The sequence below is a fragment of the Gymnoscopelus microlampas genome (assembly GCF_963454915.1).
Source record: "Gymnoscopelus microlampas genome assembly, chromosome: 10".
Lineage (NCBI taxonomy): Eukaryota > Metazoa > Chordata > Actinopteri > Myctophiformes > Myctophidae > Gymnoscopelus > Gymnoscopelus microlampas.
Window position 1 is genome coordinate 34,405,185 of NC_139947.1, and position 27,397 is coordinate 34,432,581.

Genomic DNA, 27,397 nt, shown 5'->3' on the forward strand with positions numbered 1-27,397 from the left:
AATTCAAATGAGCATGAATTGCTAAAAACTGAAGACAGACCATTTTTTCTGCATCAGGGAGGCTTCAATCACTTACATAAATCGATTTATTTTCAATTACATCCCTGTATAATGGGGTTATGCAAGACTCAAAACATGTGTTTTATTACTGTTATCACTGATTCCTGACAGACGTTGAATGAACAGTCAGTTTACAACTATCAGTTTAAAATTGAGTGAAACATAAGGGAAATGACTGTTATTTGAGCTTTTCGTGTGTGTGTGTGTGTGTGTGTGTGTGTGTGTGTGTGTGTGTGTGTGTGTGTGTGTGTGTGTGTGTGTGTGTGTGTGTGTGTGTGCGCGCGCGCGTGCGTGCGTGCGTGCAATTGGCTGTGAATGGATTATCATTGTAGTCACGGGTTTCACCTTACAACCTCATCTTCTTTCACTGAATAATTCATCATATAACACCTTTCTTGGCATGCAAGTGCATTTTATCTAACACCTTGTCAAACATAGCTCCAATCCCAATCAATAAGGTCACCCTCATAAAAGTAGTGTAAACTATACGAATCCGTTTTTTCCTTTGTTTCCCCCAAAATACAGATAATGTTGTGGTAGCCTGCCTGCAGTAACTAGATATAAAGTCAGTTGCATTGCAGCTCCAGTAGGCTGTAGTCCACAACCTCTGAAATAGCCTACTTTGTTACAAATAAAAGTCCGGAATTCAAAATGTACTTGAGTAAATGTACCAAAGTATTGGTATCAAAAACTTAAGTACCAAAAGTAGAAAGTATAGGCTACCGATTATACAGAATGTGCCGTTTCACAAGTTTTCAAATGTAGGCTATAAAATGTGTACAAATCTATCGCTTGTAAATCGGATATTTTCAAATAACCAAAATGTATATAGAGCTGAAGTGATTATGTATGTATGTTTTGTAATAATAATCCAAATCTATAAAGCAACTTGTAACTAAAGTTTTCAAATAAGTGTAGAGTAAAAGCACAATATTTTCCTCTGAGATGTAGTGGAGTAGAAGTCAAAGTATTGAAAATTGGAAATACTCTAGTAAAGTACAGATACCTCAAAATTGTACTTCAGTATACAGTACTTGAGTAAATGTACTTAGTTACTGTACACCACTGTCTGAAGGGGAGGGGTTGCTGTCCAGGGTGCTGAAACTTCACTAGCTCCTGGGCCGCGTCGCAACAACTGGTCGGGGCTTTAATGTGGAATTCTAAAACGTGGTGTGTCAACGATTAGCAGGTGATAGGTTTACATTTGAACATTATTCACGTAAGTAAAGGTTTGTTTGGGGCGGGGCTATACTCAATAATCACCGAAGATGACACAAAATATGATTTCAGCCTTAGAAGCTGCTAAAATCTATCACACCAATTATGTGAGGAATTCTCGGGCCATCGGTGTGATGTGGGCCGTGTTCACCATTGTTTTCGCCATCATCACCGTCGTGGTCTTCATCCAGCCTTACTGGATAGGGGACAGCGTGAACACTCCGCAGGTAGGGCTGTCATGATTACAACGTTTAAGTTGGCACTGCGGTCACGCTGGCCGCTCTTCAGATAGAGTCGGTCGCACCAGCCGTGCTTCAAAAATGATTGCGCAGCTACGTGGCTTTTTACGATTAGGCGAACTGATGGTGCGTTCAATGAAATCGTAAATCCCAGTTACTTCAATATATACATGTAAAAATGTAATAAAACAAACTAAAAACATTGTTTGTGTCTAATGTTCTCGTCTGTGATTATTACCGAAATGTTTTACTGCACAAATTATTAATAATAAAATATTGTAATATTACAGAATCCCATTTAGTTTAATGTATGTTTTGGGAAATCATAAAAAAATCTAAAAACATAGTTATCACCCAGCAACTAAATGTTATTGTGCCCATGTGTGTCCTTTACAATATGTGATTATTACCAATATATTTTACTGTACCGATTATTAATAATAAAATATTGAAATATTACAGAATCCCATCCATTTCAATGTAATTTATCAGAAAATCAGAAAAAAATCAAAAAACATAGTTATCACCCAACAACTATATATTAATGTGTCCCATGGTCTCTTGTACACCTGTGATGATTATCAATATGTTTTACAGCAGCAATTATTAATAATAAATTATTGAAATATTACAGAATCCCATCCATTTCAATGTAATCTTTAGAAAAATCATAAAAAAATCCAAAAAACATAGTTATCACCCAAAAACTATATATTAATGTGCCCCATGGTCTCTTGTACACCTGTGATCATTACCAATATGTTTTACAGTAGCAATTATTAATAATAAAATATTGAAATATTACAGAATCCCCATCGATTTCAACGTAATCTTTCAAAAAATCATAAAAAATTCAAAAAACATAGTTATCACCCAACAACTATATATTAATGTGCCCTATGGTCTCTTGTAAAGCTGTGATGATTATCAATATGTTTTACAGCAGCAAGTATTAATAATACATTATTGAAATATTACAGAATCCCATCCGTTTCAATGTAACCTTTAGAAAAATCATAATAAATCCAAAAAACATAGTTATCACCCAACAACTATATATTAATGTTCCCCATGGTCTCTTGTACACCTGTGATGATTATCAATATGTTTTAAAGCAGCATTTATTAAGAATAAATTATTGAAATATTACAGAATCCCATCCATTTCAATGTAATCTTTAGAAAAATAATTAAAAATCCAAAAAACATAGTTATCGCCCAACAACTATATATTAATGTGCCCCATGGTCTCTTGTACACCTGTGATGATTATCAATATGTTTTACAGCAGCAATTATTAATAATAAATTATTGAAATATTACAGAATCCCATCCATTTCAATGTAATCTTTAGAAAAATCGGGGAAAAAATCCAAAAAACATAGTTATCACCCAACAACTATATATTAATGTTCCCCATGGTCTCTTGTACACCTGTGATGATTATCAATATGTTTTACAGCAGCAATTATTAATAATAAATTATTGAAATATTACAGAATCCCATCCATTTCAATGTAATCTTTAGAAAAATCATAACAAATCCAAAAAACATAGTTAACACCCAACAACTATATATTAATGTGCCCCTAGGTCTCTTGTACACCTGTGATGATTATCAATATGTTTTACAGCAGCAATTATTAATAATAAATTATTGAAATATTACAGAATCCCATCCGTTTCAATGTAATCTTTAGAAAAATCATAACAAATCCAAAAAACATAGTTATCACCCAACAACTATATATTAATGTGTCCCTAGGTCTCTTGTACATCTGTGATGATTATCAATATGTTTTACAGCAGCAATTATTAATAATCAATTATTGAAATATTACAGAATCCCATCCATTTCAATGTAATCTTTAGAAAAATCGAAAAAAATCCCAAAAACATAGTTATCACCCAACAACTATATATTAATGTTCCCCATGGTCTCTCGTACACCTGTGATGATTATCAATATGTTTTACAGCAGCAATTATTAATAATAAATTATTGAAATATTACAGAATCCCATCCGTTTCAATGTAATCTTTAGAAAAATCGAAGAAAATCCAAAAAACATAGTTATCACCCAACAACTATTTGTTCCCCATGGTCTCTTGTACACCTGTGATGATTATCAATATGTTTTACAGCAGCAATTATTAATGATAAATTATTGAAATATTACAGAATCCCATCCGTTTCAATGTAATCTTTAGAAAAATCATAACAAATCCAAAAAACATAGTTATCACCCAACAACTATATATTAATGTGCCCCTAGGTCTCTTGTACACCTGTGATGATTATCAATATGTTTTACAGCAGCAATTATTAATAATAAATTATTGAAATATTACAGAATCCCATCCGTTTCAATGTAATCTTTAGAAAAATCATAAGAAATCCAAAAAACATAGTTATCACCCAACAACTATATATTAATGTGCCCCTAGGTCTCTTGTACATCTGTGATGATTATCAATATGTTTTACAGCAGCAATTATTAATAATAAATTATTGAAATATTACAGAATCCCATCCATTTCAATGTAATCTTTAGAAAAATCGAAAAAAATACCAAAAACATAGTTATCGCCCAACAACTATATATTAATGTTCCCCATGGTCTCTCGTACACCTGTGATGATTATCAATATGTTTTACAGCAGCAATTATTAATAATAAATTATTGAAATATTACAGAATCCCATCCGTTTCAATGTAATCTTTAGAAAAATCGAAAAAAATCCAAAAAACATAGTTATCGCCCAACAACTATATATTAATGTTCCCCATGGTGTCTTGTACACCTGTGATGATTATCAATATGTTTTACATCAGCAATTATTAATAATAAATTATTGAAATATTACAGAATCCCATCCGTTTCAATGTAATCTTTAGAAAAATCATAACAAATCCAAAAAACATAGTTATCACCCAACAACTATATATTAATGTGCCCTTAGGTCTCTTGTACACCTGTGATGATTATCAATATGTTTTACAGCAGCAATTATTCATAATAAATTATTGAAATATTACAGAATCCCATCCATTTCAATGTAATCTTTAGAAAAATCGAGGGAAAAATCCAAAAAACATAGTTATCACCCAACAACTATATATTAATGTTCCCCATGGTCTCTTGTACACCTGTGATGATTATCAATATGTTTTAAAGCAGCATTTATTAAGAATAAATTATTGAAATATTACAGAATCCCATCCATTTCAATGTAATCTTTAGAAAAATAATTAAAAATCCAAAAAACATAGTTATCGCCCAACAACTATATATTAATGTGCCCCATGGTCTCTTGTACACCTGTGATGATTATCAATATGTTTTACAGCAGCAATTATTAATAATAAATTATTGAAATATTACAGAATCCCATCCATTTCAATGTAATCTTTAGAAAAATCGGGGAAAAAATCCAAAAAACATAGTTATCACCCAACAACTATATATTAATGTTCCCCATGGTCTCTTGTACACCTGTGATGATTATCAATATGTTTTACAGCAGCAATTATTAATAATAAATTATTGAAATATTACAGAATCCCATCCATTTCAATGTAATCTTTAGAAAAATCATAACAAATCCAAAAAACATAGTTAACACCCAACAACTATATATTAATGTGCCCCTAGGTCTCTTGTACACCTGTGATGATTATCAATATGTTTTACAGCAGCAATTATTAATAATAAATTATTGAAATATTACAGAATCCCATCCGTTTCAATGTAATCTTTAGAAAAATCATAACAAATCCAAAAAACATAGTTATCACCCAACAACTATATATTAATGTGTCCCTAGGTCTCTTGTACATCTGTGATGATTATCAATATGTTTTACAGCAGCAATTATTAATAATAAATTATTGAAATATTACAGAATCCCATCCGTTTCAATGTAATCTTTAGAAAAATCGAAGAAAATCCAAAAAACATAGTTATCACCCAACAACTATATGTTCCCCATGGTCTCTTGTACACCTGTGATGATTATCAATATGTTTTACAGCAGCAATTATTAATGATAAATTATTGAAATATTACAGAATCCCATCCGTTTCAATGTAATCTTTAGAAAAATCATAACAAATCCAAAAAACATAGTTATCACCCAACAACTATATATTAATGTGCCCCTAGGTCTCTTGTACACCTGTGATGATTATCAATATGTTTTACAGCAGCAATTATTAATAATAAATTATTGAAATATTACAGAATCCCATCCGTTTCAATGTAATCTTTAGAAAAATCATAAGAAATCCAAAAAACATAGTTATCACCCAACAACTATATATTAATGTGCCCCTAGGTCTCTTGTACACCTGTGATGATTATCAATATGTTTTACAGCAGCAATTATTAATAATAAATTATTGAAATATTACAGAATCCCATCCATTTCAATGTAATCTTTAGAAAAATCGGGGAAAAAATCCAAAAAACATAGTTATCACCCAACAACTATATATTAATGTTCCCCATGGTCTCTTGTACACCTGTGATGATTATCAATATGTTTTACAGCAGCAATTATTAATAATAAATTATTGAAATATTACAGAATCCCATCCATTTCAATGTAATCTTTAGAAAAATCATAACAAATCCAAAAAACATAGTTAACACCCAACAACTATATATTAATGTGCCCCTAGGTCTCTTGTACACCTGTGATGATTATCAATATGTTTTACAGCAGCAATTATTAATAATAAATTATTGAAATATTACAGAATCCCATCCGTTTCAATGTAATCTTTAGAAAAATCATAACAAATCCAAAAAACATAGTTATCACCCAACAACTATATATTAATGTGTCCCTAGGTCTCTTGTACATCTGTGATGATTATCAATATGTTTTACAGCAGCAATTATTAATAATCAATTATTGAAATATTACAGAATCCCATCCATTTCAATGTAATCTTTAGAAAAATCGAAAAAAATCCCAAAAACATAGTTATCACCCAACAACTATATATTAATGTTCCCCATGGTCTCTCGTACACCTGTGATGATTATCAATATGTTTTACAGCAGCAATTATTAATAATAAATTATTGAAATATTACAGAATCCCATCCGTTTCAATGTAATCTTTAGAAAAATCGAAGAAAATCCAAAAAACATAGTTATCACCCAACAACTATATGTTCCCCATGGTCTCTTGTACACCTGTGATGATTATCAATATGTTTTACAGCAGCAATTATTAATGATAAATTATTGAAATATTACAGAATCCCATCCGTTTCAATGTAATCTTTAGAAAAATCATAACAAATCCAAAAAACATAGTTATCACCCAACAACTATATATTAATGTGCCCCTAGGTCTCTTGTACACCTGTGATGATTATCAATATGTTTTACAGCAACAATTATTAATAATAAATTATTGAAATATTACAGAATCCCATCCATTTCAATGTAATCTTTAGAAAAATCGAAAAAAATCCCAAAAACATAGTTATCGCCCAACAACTATATATTAATGTTCCCCATGGTCTCTCGTACACCTGTGATGATTATCAATATGTTTTACAGCAGCAATTATTAATAATAAATTATTGAAATATTACAGAATCCCATCCGTTTCAATGTAATCTTTAGAAAAATCGAAAAAAATCCAAAAAACATAGTTATCGCCCAACAACTATATATTAATGTTCCCCATGGTCTCTTGTACACCTGTGATGATTATCAATATGTTTTACAGCAGCAATTATTAATAATAAATTATTGAAATATTACAGAATCCCATCCGTTTCAATGTAATCTTTAGAAAAATCATAACAAATCCAAAAAACATAGTTATCACCCAACAACTATATATTAATGTGCCCTTAGGTCTCTTGTACACCTGTGATGATTATCAATATGTTTTACAGCAGCAATTATTAATAATAAATTATTGAAATATTACAGAATCCCATCCGTTTCAATGTAATCTTTAGAAAAATCGAAAAAAATCCAAAAAACATAGTTATCGCCCAACAACTATATATTAATGTTCCCCATGGTCTCTTGTACACCTGTGATGATTATCAATATGTTTTACAGCAGCAATTATTAATAATAAATTATTGAAATATTACAGAATCCCATCCATTTCAATGTAATCTTTAGAAAAATCGGGGGAAAAATCCAAAAAACATAGTTATCACCCAACAACTATATATTAATGTTCCCCATGGTCTCTTGTACACCTGTGATGATTATCAATATGTTTTACAGCAGCAATTATTAATAATAAATTATTGAAATATTACAGAATCCCATCCGTTTCAATGTAATCTTTATAAAAATCATAACAAATCCAAAAAACATAGTTATCACCCAACAACTATATATTAATGTGCCCCTAGGTCTCTTGTACACCTGTGATGATTATCAATATGTTTTACAGCAGCAATTATTAATAATAAATTATTGAAATATTACATAATCCCATCCGTTTCAATGTAATCTTTAGAAAAATCGAAGAAAATCCAAAAAACATAGTTATCACCCAACAACTATATATTAATGTTCCCCTCCCCATGGTTTTCTTGTACACCTGTGATGATTATCAATATGTTTTACAGCAGCAATTATTAATAATAAATTATTGAAATATTACAGAATCCCATCCGTTTCAATGTAATCTTTAGAAAAATCATAACAAATCCAAAAAACATAGTTATCACCCAACAACTATATATTAATGTGCCCCTAGGTCTCTTGTACACCTGTGATGATTATCAATATGTTTTACAGCAGCAATTATTAATAATAAATTCTTGAAATATTACAGAATCCCATCCATTTCAATGTAATCTTTAGAAAAATCGGGGAAAAAATCCAAAAAACATAGTTATCACCCAACAACTATATATTAATGTTCCCCATGGTCTCTTGTACACCTGTGATGATTATCAATATGTTTTACAGCAGCAATTATTAATAATAAGTTATTGAAATATTACAGAATCCCATTCGTTTCAATGTAATCTTTAGAAAAATCATAACAAATCCCAAAAACATAGTTATCGCCCAACAACTATATATTAATGGTCTCTTGTACATCTGTGATGATTATGAATATGTTTTACAATTTCAATTATTAATAATAAATTATTGAAATATTACAGAATCCCATCCATTTCAATGTAATCTTTAGAAAAATCGAAAAAAATCCCCAAAACATAGTTATCGCCCAACAACTATATATTAATGTTCCCCATGGTCTCTCGTACACCTGTGATGATTATCAATATGTTTTACAGCAGCAATTATTAATAATAAATGATTGAAATATTACAGAATCCCATCCGTTTCAATGTAATCTTTAGAAAAATCGAAGAAAATCCAAAAAACATAGTTATCACCCAACAACTATATATTAATGTGCCCCATGGTCTCTCGTACACCTGTGATGATTACCAATATGTTTTACAGTAGCAAGTATTAATAATAATTATTGAAATATTACAGAATCCCATCCATTTCAATGTAATTTTTCAAAAAAATCATAAAAGATTCAAAAAACATAGTTAATATAGCGTAGCTTTAAGCAACTGCTTACTATGGGACACATACACGTCCCCCAGGGGAGCCCCCAGTTGTGACAACCCTTACCCACACGCTTGCCCAAGGCCTCAGGACCTGCCCCCGGCAGGACCCTGACCTACAGGCACCCCAGACCCATCGGGTCGGGACGCGCAGGACTGAAAAGGCAAAACCTTGACGGACATAAATCCTGTCCGTCACCAATACTGGATAAAACCTAGATTATCCAACCAGTGACAGAGAAACCAAGGCCTCCTCCTCCCTGGACCATGCTTAGCCGGTCCCAGGAGGGCAAGGAAGGCCAGCCAGGTAGGAAGAGAAGCATGCCCCCGGGCACCCCTCGCATTCCCTACCATGAAACTGGCCACTGCAAACTTACAGGGAGAAGAAACATGCCCCAAGGCAAGTTTACACTCCCCCACCAGTAAGAAAGGTGCAAAAAGGTTGAGAAACGACCAATTAAACCGTGACGGGGAGAGAGAGAGCACGCCTCGCAGACCCCGTCGGAACCCGGCTGCTGCACTCACACAAGGAGAAAAGACATGCCCCAAGGCATGTCCAGACTCTTCTACCCGGAGTCAGCTCCCACACCCAAGACTGTACGCGCCATCGTAGATGCCGCCACGTCAAGGCTGTAAGAAGATGCAAAGGTCGAGGGAGATGACCAGTCAGCCGCGGAGCAGATCACCTGCATCGACACCCCTTTGTAAAGGGCCCAAGATGCAGCTACGCTCCGAGCAGAGAGGGCCCTCAGTCCCAGTGGACCCCTCTACTCTCGTACGCCAACCGAATCGCCTCCACAATCCATCTGGACAGGGTCGGTTTAGCCATCGCCTACCTCTGACCTCGGCCAAAGGCAACGAAAGGCTGAGACGACCTACGGCCCATAGCTGTCCTCTAACAGTAGAGCTTCAGAGCCCTCACTGGACAGAGACAAAGTAACCGTTCATCCTTTGCCGAAAAGAACGGCGGAGGATGAAAAGCCCCCAGTCCCCGCAACTGCGCCGGTGTGGGACACAAAGGCCAAGTTGGGTTTCAACAAAACCCTCCTGCCGTCGTCCGAAAACAACATGCAGCCCCACTCACCGAGAGCGCCTGCATGTCACAGACGCGTCATGCCGTAAAAAGGGCCACCAGGAGCACCGTTTTGAGGCTTCAAGGTGGAGAAGGCCAAGTCGTGGTCCAGCCTGCCCAGCAGGTAGATCAGAACGCTTCTCCCGGGTGCCTGAAAAGCAATCACCGGAGGTGACTACTCCAGGCATCATGTTTCGAACATATTCCACCAGATATCGTACCGACCTCCGGTGGATTCTGCTCTCGCCCCCTGAAAGGTGGCCACCACGTCAGGGGGGCAGCCCTTGCGGGCCCAGACTCGACTCTTCACGGGGTAAACCCACAGGTCTAGTCCCTGGGGGTCCTCGTGGAACACCTCGTCCCCATCCTGTCTCAGGAGGTTCCTGAACCGGGGGAGAGGCCATGGCTCATCACAGAGGAGGGGAGTGATCTCCGACCTCCAAGAGCCCCACGCTGGTACCACCAGCAGGACCACTCCGCCCTGGATCCTGATCCTTTCCAGTGTTGGACGAATCAGGTCTAGGGGTGGAGACACATTTTGCAGAGTAGCATGCCCGGCCAACCCGTGTGCCAAGGCGTCTACTCCCAAGGTGATCGATCGAGAAGAACCGCGAGCACTCCGCGTTCTTCTTGGAGCCACCAGGCCGACTTGGGCCCGACCGAACCGGGCCCAGATCAGGCCCAACGTCCTCGGGCATAGTGGCCAGTCCCCGTACCGGAGCCCTGGTTTTGGACAACCGGTCTGCACCGCTGTCTCAGGAGGCCCGGTACATGAGTGGCGCGTAGTGAAGCCGAATGTTGTACGCTCCAAGGCGTCAGCACGCACGCTAATCTGACCAAAACAAGAGACCCCAAGCCTCCTTGTTTGTAGGCAGAACATATCGTTGTGACATTCTCCGTTCTGACCAGGACATGGCACCCCACGATGTGGCTCTTGAAACCCTCGAGAGCGAGGAAGACTCCCAGCAACTCCAGGTATCCTCACCTGAGAAGCTGGCGTCCATGGTAATCACCTTCCAGGACACTACTGTGCCTACCCGTATCCTGACCCCTCTGCATAGGAAGGCCGTGTGTGTTCATGGTTCGAGTGACGACACAAACTGTGATGTCACTACCACTTTCCGTGAGCCCATGGTCTGCGGTATCCTCAGAGACCGCATCCATTGCTGGAAAGGTCTCTCGTGGAATCTGCCCAACCGGGTCAGGCGTATGGCCGAAGCCATGAGACCCGCGGCTTGCATGCATGTCCTGCACATGACCCGGCGCCCCAGGCGCAGGGAGCGCACACATGTCAAAGAGCTCGCCGTCCTGTCCTGAGACAGGCGCGCAACCATCGTGGTGGAATCCAAAATTCCCACGAAGGTGGCTAGCTGGGAAGAATCAGAGCGCACTCCTGAGCGTCGATTGTGAAGCCCAGGGACTGCAGGTGCGTAATGGCCACCTCCGTGTGCCGTGCCACCTCCACCCTGGAGTCCGCTGCCAGCAGCCAGTTGTCTACATATGTCGCCAGACGCAGACCCTGGTGCCGCAGCGGGGCTATCGCCGCCTCCGTGCACAGTCACGAAAAAAAACCTGTGGCTTAGTGACATGCCGGACGGGAGTACCGCATGCTCGCACGTCTCGCCTTCGTAACCGAAGCGCAGGGACTTTGCGGTGCGGCGGTAAGATTGGGACGTAAAGATAGGTATCCTTGATATCTATACCCGTCCACCAATTGCTTTTTCGTATCGTCTACAACAGCGTCGCTGTTGTGAGCATACAAAGTTTAATATAAAAACCTTCAGAATTCTGTTCAAACCCTTCAGGTTCAGAATAGGTCTTACGCCCCCCCCCCCCCCCCTCTTCTTTTCACCAGGAAAAACTCCGAATAATAACCCAGTCGGTTCTGATCCGGAGATAAATCACTGATTGCACCCTTGCTCAGGAGAGCTGAAACCTCTTCCCTCAGCGTTATGGCCGCTTGGCCCGACGCGTGGGAGAACACTATCTTAACCGATAGTGGAGGTTTGCTCGAAAATTGCAACCTGTATCCTGTTAACATGGTGCGCAGCACCCAAGGATTCGGTTTGCATGCTTTCCATTCGGAAAAGCATCGAGCGAGAGGGTTCGTGGGGATGGTGGGGGCTGCTGACGTCACCTGCCACGTCGGGCTCTGACCGATCGACGGTGGGGAAAGCCCGTGACGTAGACGGGGAATCCCACACACCGTAGACATCCGCCCTGTAGCATTGCTCGGTAGCGCTAGCTGGGCTAATGTCGGTCTCGTCACAGAGCGCGCGCCCGTTCCCATGGGGATACGAGACGCTGTCGGCTCTCCAGACGTAGTCTCGGAACCTTGCCCCGGTGTAGTACTTACCCAGCTTTCTTGTCGTCCTTACGCCTTACGTCCTGGAAACCAAGAGAGCTATCGGGTCGCTCCCAGGAACTAGCTCTGGTGGAGGACGCCCTGGATGTACCACGCTGACGTCCAGAGGTGCGTTTGCCGCCTGCAGCCCCTTGCTGTTGAGGCCTGGCCACAGCGGGGGTTACGGGGGTTGAGAGGAGGCCTGTGGTTGTCTCCTCGAGCTGCTTCTCCGCCGCCTTGGTCTTGATGATCCAGTCGGCAGCGGTGTCGAAGAGGTTGTCCGGTTTGAGCGAGAGGCTTTTCAGACCCGAGGTCAAGATGGCCTTGCAACCAGAGGCGAGCTCGAGCCACTGTAGTCTCTCTAAGTCGGCTGTGAGAGCCATGTTGGGCCTACATCCTCCTCCTCGTCCACCACCACGATGAATTCCTCGTCCTCGCCGTCTGAGTCGCTGCATTCCGTGGCAGTGTCTCCCCATGCGGCGATGGAGGTGGTGGGGGAGAAGGATGGGAGGCCCGACAGCCTCGGCAGCGACCTCTCGGTCGGGGGATGAGGGAGCGGCCCTCGAGGCCTGCTCATCCCGGACCTTGCTGATGGCTCCACTGGCGCGTGGGGCCGAGTGGAGCGGAGGGCCCAAGGCCCCCGGGCTAGTGCAAGCTTCCTCGGTGCCTTTGCTGGGGGAGCTTCTGGGGGAGGGGGAGGCATGCGTTAATCCGACAGACCTTTTCTCCGACTATGTGGCATCCGCGTGCGGTTAGGGTTAGGGTGCGGGTTTGGTTCAGGTTTAGTATTGGAAACGTCGGAGCGCTGCGCTGTCGGAGGAATGCGCTGTCGGACTAACGTACTGCACCCCTTCGGGGCTAGCACCGCCGCTTGTCGAGGCCGCTAGGTCCATAACCCTTTGCAGGCGCCGGTCTAGCTGGGCCTCGGAGAACATCCCGCATGGCCCGCAGCCGCCTTTGTCCTGAGCCCGCTCGCAAGCGAGCCAGTCATGGCTCGGGCCAAGGAGAGATGCAGAGGCAGTGGTCGTCGTCCGCAGCGACCAGGAAACCGCATCCTCGGAACGCGCAGTGACGAGGTGCCTCCATCTTTTCCCTCTTCCGTCGAGACACGAGACGAACAAAAGGCTAGGCTGCTAGCCTTCGTTGGCTCCGTGTGCTTCGCGTAGGCAGAGTGGTAGAAGAGCTCATGTGACGCAGTGGTATTTATACCACTACCGGTTTCCGGTTTGCGTCATACGGCCCTTATCCAATGGACATTGGAGTTCCGTGAGTCCTGTTGTTGCTCTGTGCGATCGCCAGGGGGCGATGATATCCCATAGTAAGCAGTGCTTAAAGCTACGCTATAATTTTTGAAAAATGACATTGAAATGGATGGGATTCTGTTTCAATAATTTATTATTAATAATTGCTGCTGTAAAACATATTGATAATCATCACAGGTGTTCAGGAGACCATGGGGCACATTTATATATAGTTGTTGGGTGATAACTATGTTTTTTGAAATGTTTATGATTTTTCTAAAGATTACATTGAAATGGATGGGATTCTGTAATATTTCAATAATTTATTATTAATAATTGCTGCTGTAAAACATATTGATAATCATCACAGGTGTACAAGAGACCTAGGGGCACATTAATATATAGTTGTTGGGCGATAACTATGTTTTTTGGATTTTTTATGATTTTTCTAAAGATTACATTGAAATGGATGGGATTCTGTAATATTTCAATAATTTATTATTAATAATTGCTGCTGTAAAACATATTGATAATCATCACAGGTGTACAAGAGACCTAGGGGCACATTAATATATAGTTGTTGGGTGATAACTATGTTTTTTGGATTTCTTATGATTTTTCTAAAGATTACATTGAAACGGATGGGATTCTGTAATATTTCAATAATTTATTATTAATAATTACTGCTGTAAAACATATTGATAATCATCACAGGTGCACAAGAGACCATGGGGAACATTAATATATAGTTGTTGGGTGATAACTATGTTTTTTGGATTTTCTTCGATTTTTCTAAAGATTACATTGAAACGGATGGGATTCTGTAATATTTCAATAATTTATTATTAATAATTGCAGCTGTAAAACATATTGATAATCATCACAGGTGTACAAGAGACCTAGGGGCACATTAATATATAGTTGTTGGGTGATAACTATATTTTTTGGATTTCTTATGATTTTTCTAAAGATTACATTGAAACGGATGGGATTCTGTAATATTTCAATAATTTATTATTAATAATTGCTGCTGTAAAACATATTGATAATCATCACAGGTGTACAAGAGACCTAGGGGCACATTAATACATAGTTGTTGGGTGATAACTATGTTTTTTGGATTTGTTATGATTTTTCTAAAGATTACATTGAAACGGATGGGATTCTGTAATATTTCAATAATGTATTATTAATAATTGCTGCTGTAAAACATATTGATAATCATCACAGGTGTACAAGAGACCATGGGGAACATTAATATATAGTTGTTGGGTGATAACTATGTTCTTTGAAGTTTTTATGATTTTTTTGAAAAATTATATTGAAATGGATGGGATTCTGTAATATTTCAATAATTTATTATTAATAATTGCTACTGTAAAACATATTGATAATCATCAGAGGTGTACACGAGACCATGGGGCACATTAATATATAGTTGTTGGGTGATAACTATGTTTTTTGGATTTTCTTCGATTTTTCTAAAGATTACATTGAAACGGATGGGATTCTGTAATATTTCAATAATTTATTATTAATAATTGCAGCTGTAAAACATATTGATAATCATCACAGGTGTACAAGAGACCATGGGGAACATTAATATATAGTTGTTGGGCGATAACTATGTTTTGGGGATTTTTTTCGATTTTTCTAAAGATTACATTGAAACGGAAGGGATTCTGTAATATTTCAATAATTTATTATTAATAATTGCTGCTGTAAAACATATTGATAATCATCACAGGTGTACAAGAGACCTAGGGGCACATTAATATATAGTTGTTGGGTGATAACTATATTTTTTGGATTTCTTATGATTTTTCTAAAGATTACATTGAAACGGATGGGATTCTGTAATATTTCAATAATTTATTATTAATAATTGCTGCTGTAAAATATATTGATAATCATCACAGGTGTACGAGAGACCATGGGGAACATTAATATATAGTTGTTGGGCGATAACTATGTTTTGGGGATTTTTTTCGATTTTTCTAAAGATTACATTGAAATGGATGGGATTCTGTAATATTTCAATAATTTATTATTAATAATTGCTGCTGTAAAACATATTGATAATCATCACAGGTGTACAAGAGACCTAGGGGCACATTAATATATAGTTGTTGGGTGATAACTATGTTTTTTGGATTTGTTATGATTTTTCTAAAGATTACATTGAAACGGATGGGATTCTGTAATATTTCAATAATTTATTATTCATAATTGCTGCTGTAAAACATATTGATAATCATCACAGGTGTACAAGAGACCATGGGGAACATTAATATATAGTTGTTGGGTGATAACTATATTTTTTGGATTTTTTCCCCCGATTTTTCTAAAGATTACATTGAAACGGATGGGATTCTGTAATATTTAAATCATTTATTATTAATAATTGCTGCTGTAAAACATATTGATAATCATCACAGGTGTACGAGAGACCATGGGGAACATTAATATATAGTTGTTGGGTGATAACTATGTTTTTTGGATTTGTTATGATTTTTCTAAAGATTACATTGAAACGGATGGGATTCTGTAATATTTCAATAATTTCTTATTAATAATTGCTGCTGTAAAACATATTGATAATCATCACAGGTGTACAAGAGACCATGGGGAACATTAATATATAGTTGTTGGGTGATAACTATGTTTTTTGGATTTTTTCCCTGATTTTTCTAAAAATTACATTGAAATGGATGGGATTCTGTAATATTTCAATAATTTATTATTAATAATTGCTGCTGTAAAACATATTGATAATCATCACAGGTGTACAAGAGACCTAGGGGCACATTAATATATAGTTGTTGGGCGATAACTATGTTTTTTGGATTTTTTATGATTTTTCTAAAGATTACATTGAAATGGATGGGATTCTGTAATATTTAAATAATTTATTATTAATAATTGCTGCTGTAAAACATATTGATAATCATCACAGGTGTACAAGAGACCTAGGGGCACATTAATATATAGTTGTTGGGTGATAACTATATTTTTTGGATTTCTTATGATTTTTCTAAAGATTACATTGAAACGGATGGGATTCTGTAATATTTCAATAATTTATTATTAATAATTGCTGCTGTAAAACATATTGATAATCATCACAGGTGTACAAGAGACCTAGGGGCACATTAATACATAGTTGTTGGGTGATAACTATGTTTTTTGGATTTGTTATGATTTTTCTAAAGATTACATTGAAACGGATGGGATTCTGTAATATTTCAATAATGTATTATTAATAATTGCTGCTGTAAAACATATTGATAATCATCACAGGTGTACAAGAGACCATGGGGAACATTAATATATAGTTGTTGGGTGATAACTATGTTCTTTGAAGTTTTTATGATTTTTTTGAAAAATTATATTGAAATGGATGGGATTCTGTAATATTTCAATAATTTATTATTAATAATTGCTACTGTAAAACATATTGATAATCATCAGAGGTGTACACGAGACCATGGGGCACATTAATATATAGTTGTTGGGTGATAACTATGTTTTTTGGATTTTCTTCGATTTTTCTAAAGATTACATTGAAACGGATGGGATTCTGTAATATTTCAATAATTTATTATTAATAATTGCAGCTGTAAAACATATTGATAATCATCACAGGTGTACAAGAGACCATGGGGAACATTAATATATAGTTGTTGGGCGATAACTATGTTTTGGGGATTTTTTTCGATTTTTCTAAAGATTACATTGAAACGGAAGGGATTCTGTAATATTTCAATAATTTATTATTAATAATTGCTGCTGTAAAACATATTGATAATCATCACAGGTGTACAAGAGACCTAGGGGCACATTAATATATAGTTGTTGGGTGATAACTATATTTTTTGGATTTCTTATGATTTTTCTAAAGATTACATTGAAACGGATGGGATTCTGTAATATTTCAATAATTTATTATTAATAATTGCTGCTGTAAAATATATTGATAATCATCACAGGTGTACGAGAGACCATGGGGAACATTAATATATAGTTGTTGGGCGATAACTATGTTTTGGGGATTTTTTTCGATTTTTCTAAAGATTACATTGAAATGGATGGGATTCTGTAATATTTCAATAATTTATTATTAATAATTGCTGCTGTAAAACATATTGATAATCATCACAGGTGTACAAGAGACCTAGGGGCACATTAATATATAGTTGTTGGGTGATAACTATGTTTTTTGGATTTGTTATGATTTTTCTAAAGATTACATTGAAACGGATGGGATTCTGTAATATTTCAATAATTTATTATTCATAATTGCTGCTGTAAAACATATTGATAATCATCACAGGTGTACAAGAGACCATGGGGAACATTAATATATAGTTGTTGGGTGATAACTATATTTTTTGGATTTTTTCCCCCGATTTTTCTAAAGATTACATTGAAACGGATGGGATTCTGTAATATTTAAATAATTTATTATTAATAATTGCTGCTGTAAAACATATTGATAATCATCACAGGTGTACGAGAGACCATGGGGAACATTAATATATAGTTGTTGGGTGATAACTATGTTTTTTGGATTTGTTATGATTTTTCTAAAGATTACATTGAAACGGATGGGATTCTGTAATATTTCAATAATTTATTATTAATAATTGCAGCTGTAAAACATATTGATAATCATCACAGGTGTACAAGAGACCTAGGGGCACATTAATATATAGTTGTTGGGCGATAACTATGTTTTTTGGATTTTTTATGATTTTTCTAAAGATTACATTGAAATGGATGGGATTCTGTAATATTTAAATAATTTATTATTAATAATTGCTGCTGTAAAACATATTGATAATCATCACAGGTGTACAAGAGACCTAGGGGCACATTAATATATAGTTGTTGGGTGATAACTATATTTTTTGGATTTCTTATGATTTTTCTAAAGATTACATTGAAACGGATGGGATTCTGTAATATTTCAATAATTTATTATTAATAATTGCTGCTGTAAAACATATTGATAATCATCACAGGTGTACAAGAGACCTAGGGGCACATTAATACATAGTTGTTGGGTGATAACTATGTTTTTTGGATTTGTTATGATTTTTCTAAAGATTACATTGAAACGGATGGGATTCTGTAATATTTCAATAATGTATTATTAATAATTGCTGCTGTAAAACATATTGATAATCATCACAGGTGTACAAGAGACCATGGGGAACATTAATATATAGTTGTTGGGTGATAACTATGTTCTTTGAAGTTTTTATGATTTTTTTGAAAAATTATATTGAAATGGATGGGATTCTGTAATATTTCAATAATTTATTATTAATAATTGCTACTGTAAAACATATTGATAATCATCAGAGGTGTACACGAGACCATGGGGCACATTAATATATAGTTGTTGGGTGATAACTATGTTTTTTGGATTTTCTTCGATTTTTCTAAAGATTACATTGAAACGGATGGGATTCTGTAATATTTCAATAATTTATTATTAATAATTGCTACTGTAAAACATATTGATAATCATCAGAGGTGTACACGAGACCATGGGGCACATTAATATATAGTTGTTGGGTGATAACTATGTTTTTTGGATTTTCTTCGATTTTTCTAAAGATTACATTGAAACGGATGGGATTCTGTAATATTTCAATAATTTATTATTAATAATTGCAGCTGTAAAACATATTGATAATCATCACAGGTGTACAAGAGACCATGGGGAACATTAATATATAGTTGTTGGGTGATAACTATATTTTTTGGATTTCTTATGATTTTTCTAAAGATTACATTGAAACGGATGGGATTCTGTAATATTTCAATAATTTATTATTAATAATTGCTGCTGTAAAATATATTGATAATCATCACAGGTGTACGAGAGACCATGGGGAACATTAATATATAGTTGTTGGGCGATAACTATGTTTTGGGGATTTTTTTCGATTTTTCTAAAGATTAAATTGAAATGGATGGGATTCTGTAATATTTCAATAATTTATTATTAATAATTGCTGCTGTAAAACATATTGATAATCATCACAGGTGTACAAGAGACCTAGGGGCACATTAATATATAGTTGTTGGGTGATAACTATGTTTTTTGGATTTGTTATGATTTTTCTAAAGATTACATTGAAACGGATGGGATTCTGTAATATTTCAATAATTTATTATTCATAATTGCTGCTGTAAAACATATTGATAATCATCACAGGTGTACAAGAGACCATGGGGAACATTAATATATAGTTGTTGGGTGATAACTATATTTTTTGGATTTTTTTCCCCCGATTTTTCTAAAGATTACATTGAAACGGATGGGATTCTGTAATATTTAAATAATTTATTATTAATAATTGCTGCTGTAAAACATATTGATAATCATCACAGGTGTACGAGAGACCATGGGGAACATTAATATATAGTTGTTGGGTGATAACTATGTTTTTTGGATTTGTTATGATTTTTCTAAAGATTACATTGAAACGGATGGGATTCTGTAATATTTCAATAATTTCTTATTAATAATTGCTGCTGTAAAACATATTGATAATCATCACAGGTGTACAAGAGACCATGGGGAACATTAATATATAGTTGTTGGGTGATAACTATGTTTTTTGGATTTTTTCCCTGATTTTTCTAAAAATTACATTGAAACGGATGGGATTCTGTAATATTTCAATAATTTATTATTAATAATTGCTGCTGTAAAACATATTGATAATCATCACAGGTGTACAAGAGACCTAGGGGCACATTAATATATAGTTGTTGGGTGATAACTATGTTTTTTGGATTTGTTATGATTTTTCTAAAGATTACATTGAAACGGATGGGATTCTGTAATATTTCAATAATTTATTATTAATAATTGCTGCTGTAAAACATATTGATAATCATCACAGGTGTACAAGAGACCATGGGGAACATTAATATATAGTTGTTGGGTGATAACTATGTTTTTTGGATTTTTTCCCTGATTTTTCTAAAAATTACATTGAAACGGATGGGATTCTGTAATATTTCAATAATTTATTATTAATAATTGCTGCTGTAAAACATATTGATAATCATCACAGGTGTACAAGAGACCTAGGGGCACATTAATATATAGTTGTTGGGTGATAACTATGTTTTTTGGATTTGTTATGATTTTTCTAAAGATTACATTGAAACGGATGGGATTCTGTAATATTTCAATAATTTATTATTAATAATTGCTGCTGTAAAACATATTGATAATCATCACAGGTGTACAAGAGACCATGGGGAACATTAATATATAGTTGTTGGGTGATAACTATGTTTTTTGGATTTTTTCCCTGATTTTTCTAAAAATTACATTGAAATGGATGGGATTCTGTAATATTTCAATAATTTATTATTAATAATTGCTGCTGTAAAACATATTGATAATCATCACAGGTGTACAAGAGACCTAGGGGCACATTAATATATAGTTGTTGGGCGATAACTATGTTTTTTGGATTTTTTTTATGATTTTTCTAAAGATTACATTGAAATGGATGGGATTCTGTAATATTTAAATAATTTATTATTAATAATTGCTGCTGTAAAACATATTGATAATCATCACAGGTGTACAAGAGACCTAGGGGCACATTAATATATAGTTGTTGGGCGATAACTATGTTTTTTGGATTTTTTATGATTTTTCTAAAGATTACATTGAAATGGATGGGATTCTGTAATATTTAAATAATTTATTATTAATAATTGCTGCTGTAAAACATATTGATAATCATCACAGGTGTACAAGAGACCTAGGGGCACATTAATATATAGTTGTTGGGTGATAACTATATTTTTTGGATTTCTTATGATTTTTCTAAAGATTACATTGAAACGGATGGGATTCTGTAATATTTCAATAATTTATTATTAATAATTGCTGCTGTAAAACATATTGATAATCATCACAGGTGTACAAGAGACCTAGGGGCACATTAATACATAGTTGTTGGGTGATAACTATGTTTTTTGGATTTGTTATGATTTTTCTAAAGATTACATTGAAACGGATGGGATTCTGTAATATTTCAATAATGTATTATTAATAATTGCTGCTGTAAAACATATTGATAATCATCACAGGTGTACAAGAGACCATGGGGAACATTAATATATAGTTGTTGGGTGATAACTATGTTCTTTGAAGTTTTTATGATTTTTTTGAAAAATTATATTGAAATGGATGGGATTCTGTAATATTTCAATAATTTATTATTAATAATTGCTACTGTAAAACATATTGATAATCATCAGAGGTGTACACGAGACCATGGGGCACATTAATATATAGTTGTTGGGTGATAACTATGTTTTTTGGATTTTCTTCGATTTTTCTAAAGATTACATTGAAACGGATGGGATTCTGTAATATTTCAATAATTTATTATTAATAATTGCAGCTGTAAAACATATTGATAATCATCACAGGTGTACAAGAGACCATGGGGAACATTAATATATAGTTATTGGGTGATAACTATGTTTTTTGGATTTCTTATGATTTTTCTAAAGATTACATTGAAACGGATGGGATTCTGTAATATTTCAATAATTTATTATTAATAATTGCTGCTGTAAAACATATTGATAATCATCACAGGTGTACAAGAGACCTAGGGGCACATTAATATATAGTTGTTGGGTGATAACTATGTTTTTTGGATTTGTTATGATTTTTCTAAAGATTACATTGAAACGGATGGGATTCTGTAATATTTCAATAATGTATTATTAATAATTGCTGCTGTAAAACATATTGATAATCATCACAGGTGTACAAGAGACCATGGGGCACATTAATATATAGTTGTTGGGTGATAACTATGTTCTTTGAAGTTTTTATTATTTTTTAAAAAATGACATTGAAATGGATGGGATTCTGTAATATTTCAATAATTTATTATTAATAATTGCTACTGTAAAACATATTGATAATCATCACAGGTGTATACGAGACCATGGGGCACATTAATATATAGTTGTTGGCTGATAACTATGTTATTTGAAGTTTTTATGATTTTTTTTTAAAATTATATTGAAATGGATGGGATTCTGTAATATTTCAATAATTTATTATTAATAATTGCTACTGTAAAACATATTGATAATCATCAGAGGTGTACACGAGACCATGGGGCACATTAATATATAGTTGTTGGGTGATAACTATGTTCTTTGAAGTTTTTATGTTTTTTTGAAAAATGACATTGAAATGGATGGGGATTCTGTAATATTTCAATATTTTATTATTAATAATTGCTACTGTAAAACATATTGGTAATCATCACAGGTGTACAAGAGACCATGGGGCACATTAATATATAGTTGTTGGGTGATAACTATGTTCTTTGAAGTTTTTATGTTTTTTTGAAAAATGACATTGAAATGGATGGGGATTCTGTAATATTTCAATATTTTATTATTCATAATTGCTACTGTAAAACATATTGATAATCATCACAGGTGTACAGAAGACCATGGGGCATTAATATATAGTTGTTAGGTGATAACTATGTTTCTTGATTTTTTTAATGATTTTTTGAAAAATTACATTGAAATGGATGGGATTCTGTAATATTTCAATATTTTATTAGTAATAATTGCTACAGTAAAACATATTTATAATCATCCATGGTTTGCAGGAGACCATGGGGCACATTAACATTTAGTCGTTGTGTGATAACTATGTTTTTCTGAATGAATTTCCTAAAATGTACATTGAAATAGATGGGATTCTGTAATATTTAAATATTTTATTATTAATAATCGGTGCAGTAAAACATATTGGTAATAATTACATATTGTAAAGGAGACACTTGGGCACAATAATATTTAGTTGCTGGTTGATAACTCTGTTTTTAGAATTTTGTATGATTTTCCAAATATTACATTGAATTTGATGGAATTCTGTAATATTTCAATATTTTATTATTAATAATCGGTACAGTAAAATATATTGGTAATATTCACATATTGTAAAGGACACACATGGGCAGACTAACATTTAGTTGCAGGGTGATAACTCCGGTTTTAGTTTTTTTTATGATTTTCCAAAAAATTACATTGAACTGTACTGGATTCTGTAATATTTCAATATTTTATTATTAATAATTTGAGCAGTAAAACATTTCGGTAATAATTACAGACGAGAACATTAGACACAAACAATGTTTTTAGATTGTTTTATTACATTTTTACATGTATATATTGAAGCAACTGGGATTTACGATTTCATTGAACGCACCATCAGTTCGCCTAACCGTAAAAAGCCACGTAGCTGCGCAATCATTTTTGAAGCACGGCTAGTGCGACTGACTCTTTCTGAAGAGCGGCCAGCGTGACTGCAGTAAGTTGGCGATTCATTGTCATACAAATAATTGCGATTAACTATTTAATTGTATTTGACATTGAACATTGGAACATATGAATACAAAAACATGTTTTGTGGGCTTTTAGGATTTGTAAACAAAAGTTGCACAAGACAGATATAATGACATATTAAATAACATACATAATTGAATTACTTATATATGGAATTAGCCTAGTGGAAATTGCAGATCTACAAGCTCACACGCCTAGCAGTGAGGGGTTGTGAGCTTGTAGATCTGCTATTTTTTGGTAAAGTTGTCCTTAGAAAAGGGATGCTAGGGTTCAAGTGGTTAAGGTAAAAAAAAAAATCATATCACGCAAAGATTTGGCGGACCCCCTGTAGTAACTCTGAGGACCCACTAGGGGTCCCGGACCCCCTGTTGAAGACCCCCCCTGGATTAGGCGATTATGTTGTAATTGTGACAAGTCCATCCGCAGGCAGGCTACTTCGGCCTCTTCCACTACTGCATCGGCAATGCCCTGACCTCGGAGCTGACCTGTAAGGGCAGCGTTCTGGACTTCGCCAGCATTCCTTCGGGAGCTTTCCGCACGGCTATGTTCATGGTGGGCTGCTCCATGCTGCTGATCGTGGGCTCCATGTGCTCCTTCAGTCTGTTTTTCTTCACCAGCGCAGGGCAGGTCTACAAGATCTGTTCTTGGATGCAGCTGGCAGCGGGTAGGACAACTTTATGTAGCTACGAAATTCAACAGAATGAGTATAGCCTGCAGTGGTGGAAAAAAAGTACTACATTTGTTTTACTTAAGTAAAAGTATCAATACTACAATGTAGAAATACTCTGTTACAAGTAAAAGTCCGGAATTCAAAATGCACTTGAGTAAAAGTGTTATATCAAAATGTACTTACAGTACCAAAAGTAGAAAGTTGTCATTTGTCCCATTTCACAATTTTTCAAATGTATAAAATGTATTAAAATCCTTTATCCTTTTCAAATGGCCGAAATGTATAGGGCTGAAGTGGTTTTGTAATAATAATCAAAATCTACAAAGTGACTAATAACTAATGTTTTCAAATAATTGTAGTTGATTAAAAGTACAATATTTGCCTTTGAGATGTAGTGGAATAGAAGTAAAAGTACTGAAAATTGGAAATACTCCAGTAAAAAAAAAAAAAAAACTCAAAATTACAGTACTTGACTAAATGTACTTAGTTACTTTACACCACTGGTAGCCTGTACGTGGAAAGTAAGTAACTAATTACATTTACTTAAGTACTGTACTTAAGTATAATTTTGAGTTATTTTTTTACTTTACTGGAGTATTTCCAATTTTCAATAATTATACTTCTACTCCACTACTCTCAAAGGCTAATATTGTACTTTTACTCCACTATAATTATTTGAAAACTTTAGTTACTTTGTAGATTTTGATTATTATTACAAAACCACTTCAGACCTATACTTTGACAATTTGAGCTTGTAGATTTTCAAAGGGTTTTATATATTATACATTTGAAAACTTGTGAAATGGGACTTTCTGCATAAGGAGTACTTTTATTTTTGGTACTGTAAGCATATTTTGATGCCAATACTTTTACTCAAGTACATTTTGAATAGCGGACTACAATAGGGTATAGGCTACTTTTACTTAAGTAAAACATTTGAGTACTTCTTTCACCACTGAGTTAACACAACATGGGTCTTTCGCATAAAGGCAACAAGGTCTCTCGCCGTGTCAGTTATCGAATCTTCCATTATGGACTGTCGAGGCAAGACACAGTTACATCAAAAGACAACAAAGTTCTAGGCCTATACACAATGCAAATTAGTAGGCGTAAACATACTGTAGGGTTAGGGTGTTGGATTCAAATGAAAATGACCCATATGATCAATCACAGTGGCATTATTTGAAAGTAGAATGGCAGGTGACAGGTCTTTCAAACATGACATTTATACACTGTAAAATCGTGAGTGTTGATTTATCCACTTAAAAATGGAACCAAATGGGGCCCTTATTCCATTTGTATACTCTCAGAGTTAAGGTAACACTCGCAATTTTACAGTGTAGGCTACTTTTACAATCAAAGAGTTGCAAAGCAATTAAAATATTTACATCTGAGGACACACACACACACACACACACACACACACACACACACACACACACACACACACACACACACACACACACACTCCATTTGAATGGGCACTACAGAGACCCACCTCCCTCTTTAGTTTCAGGAGTGGCCTGTGTCCAGAGGGTGCGTGGTTCTAGGTGTCAACAGCACTGTAGAAGCCAAGAGATCCTGTTTCCACTCTGATAGTAACACCTCCAATGACAGATTAGGTTACAATGATGTAACATGATTCAGTATTGGGTGATGTGTTGCTTGACAGACAGACAGACCACTTTCCAAAGCATATATGTATTTAATTTGGTACCTTTTGGGTAAAAAATTGCCAATTTAACATTGAGGTGCCCACAATGTTTAGGTGCCCACTTAAACGCCTGATATATATAGGCTACATGTGTAACAAAACAATCTTGTAGTTAGGCTATGTATGGTGTGCGACACCGGTGTGCAACTAGTATAAATCAGGCTTTACTTCCCCCACAGCCGTGTTGATGGTGATTGGCTGCATGATCTACCCAGACGGCTGGGATGCTGAACCGGTGAAGAGAATGTGTGGCCAGCGGACAGACAAGTACACTCTGGGGAACTGTACAGTGCGCTGGGCCTACATCCTGGCCATTATCAGCATCTTGGATTCAATTCTCCTGTCTTTTCTTGCCTTCACCCTGGGCAACCGGCAGGACAAGCTGCTACCAGATGACTTCGAAGTAGAGGGAGCCGGAGGAGGAGGTAAGAGAGTGTCCGAGGTTCAGGCACAGGAACTTGAAAGAGGGTAAATTTGTCTTTATAAGCGTGATAGGATGCCCAGTGGTCCTCGGAAGGCACTGAAGAATGTATGCCTGCTTACCCATTGTAAGTAGTTTAGAAGACTCAACTTGATGCCTTGAGCTTGATCGATTTAATTGTAGGAGCTTGTGGTGGCTGTTAAACGTGGCATTAAGGAAGTCTGGGTGATCTGAAACTAAGGATTTGGGGGCTTAAAAGTGAGCAATTTTAATGAATTAATGAATTACTAATGCAAGCAAAACTAATGTCCATTGAATTTAACTATCCATTAATGCAGTTTTTCTCCTATTACAGAAGAACCGAAGTAATAGGATGGGATTCAAGATGATCGGAAATATGGCCA

The 27,397-nt window shown here is 35.5% G+C and overlaps 1 protein-coding gene across 1 annotated transcript; it reads left to right on the forward strand.

Moving 5' to 3' along the window:
• Positions 1–1,340: 1,340 nt before the first annotated feature.
• Positions 1,341–27,044, forward strand: lhfpl5b (LHFPL tetraspan subfamily member 5b; the record flags this gene model as incomplete). The annotated part of the gene is made up of 3 exons (XM_084070076.1): positions 1,341–1,505; positions 24,615–24,852; positions 26,752–27,044. The coding sequence occupies 3 exons, from the start codon at positions 1,341–1,343 to the stop codon at positions 27,042–27,044; spliced, it is 696 nt and encodes a 231-aa protein (XP_083926202.1).
• Between the last annotated feature and the right edge of the window lie 353 nt (positions 27,045–27,397).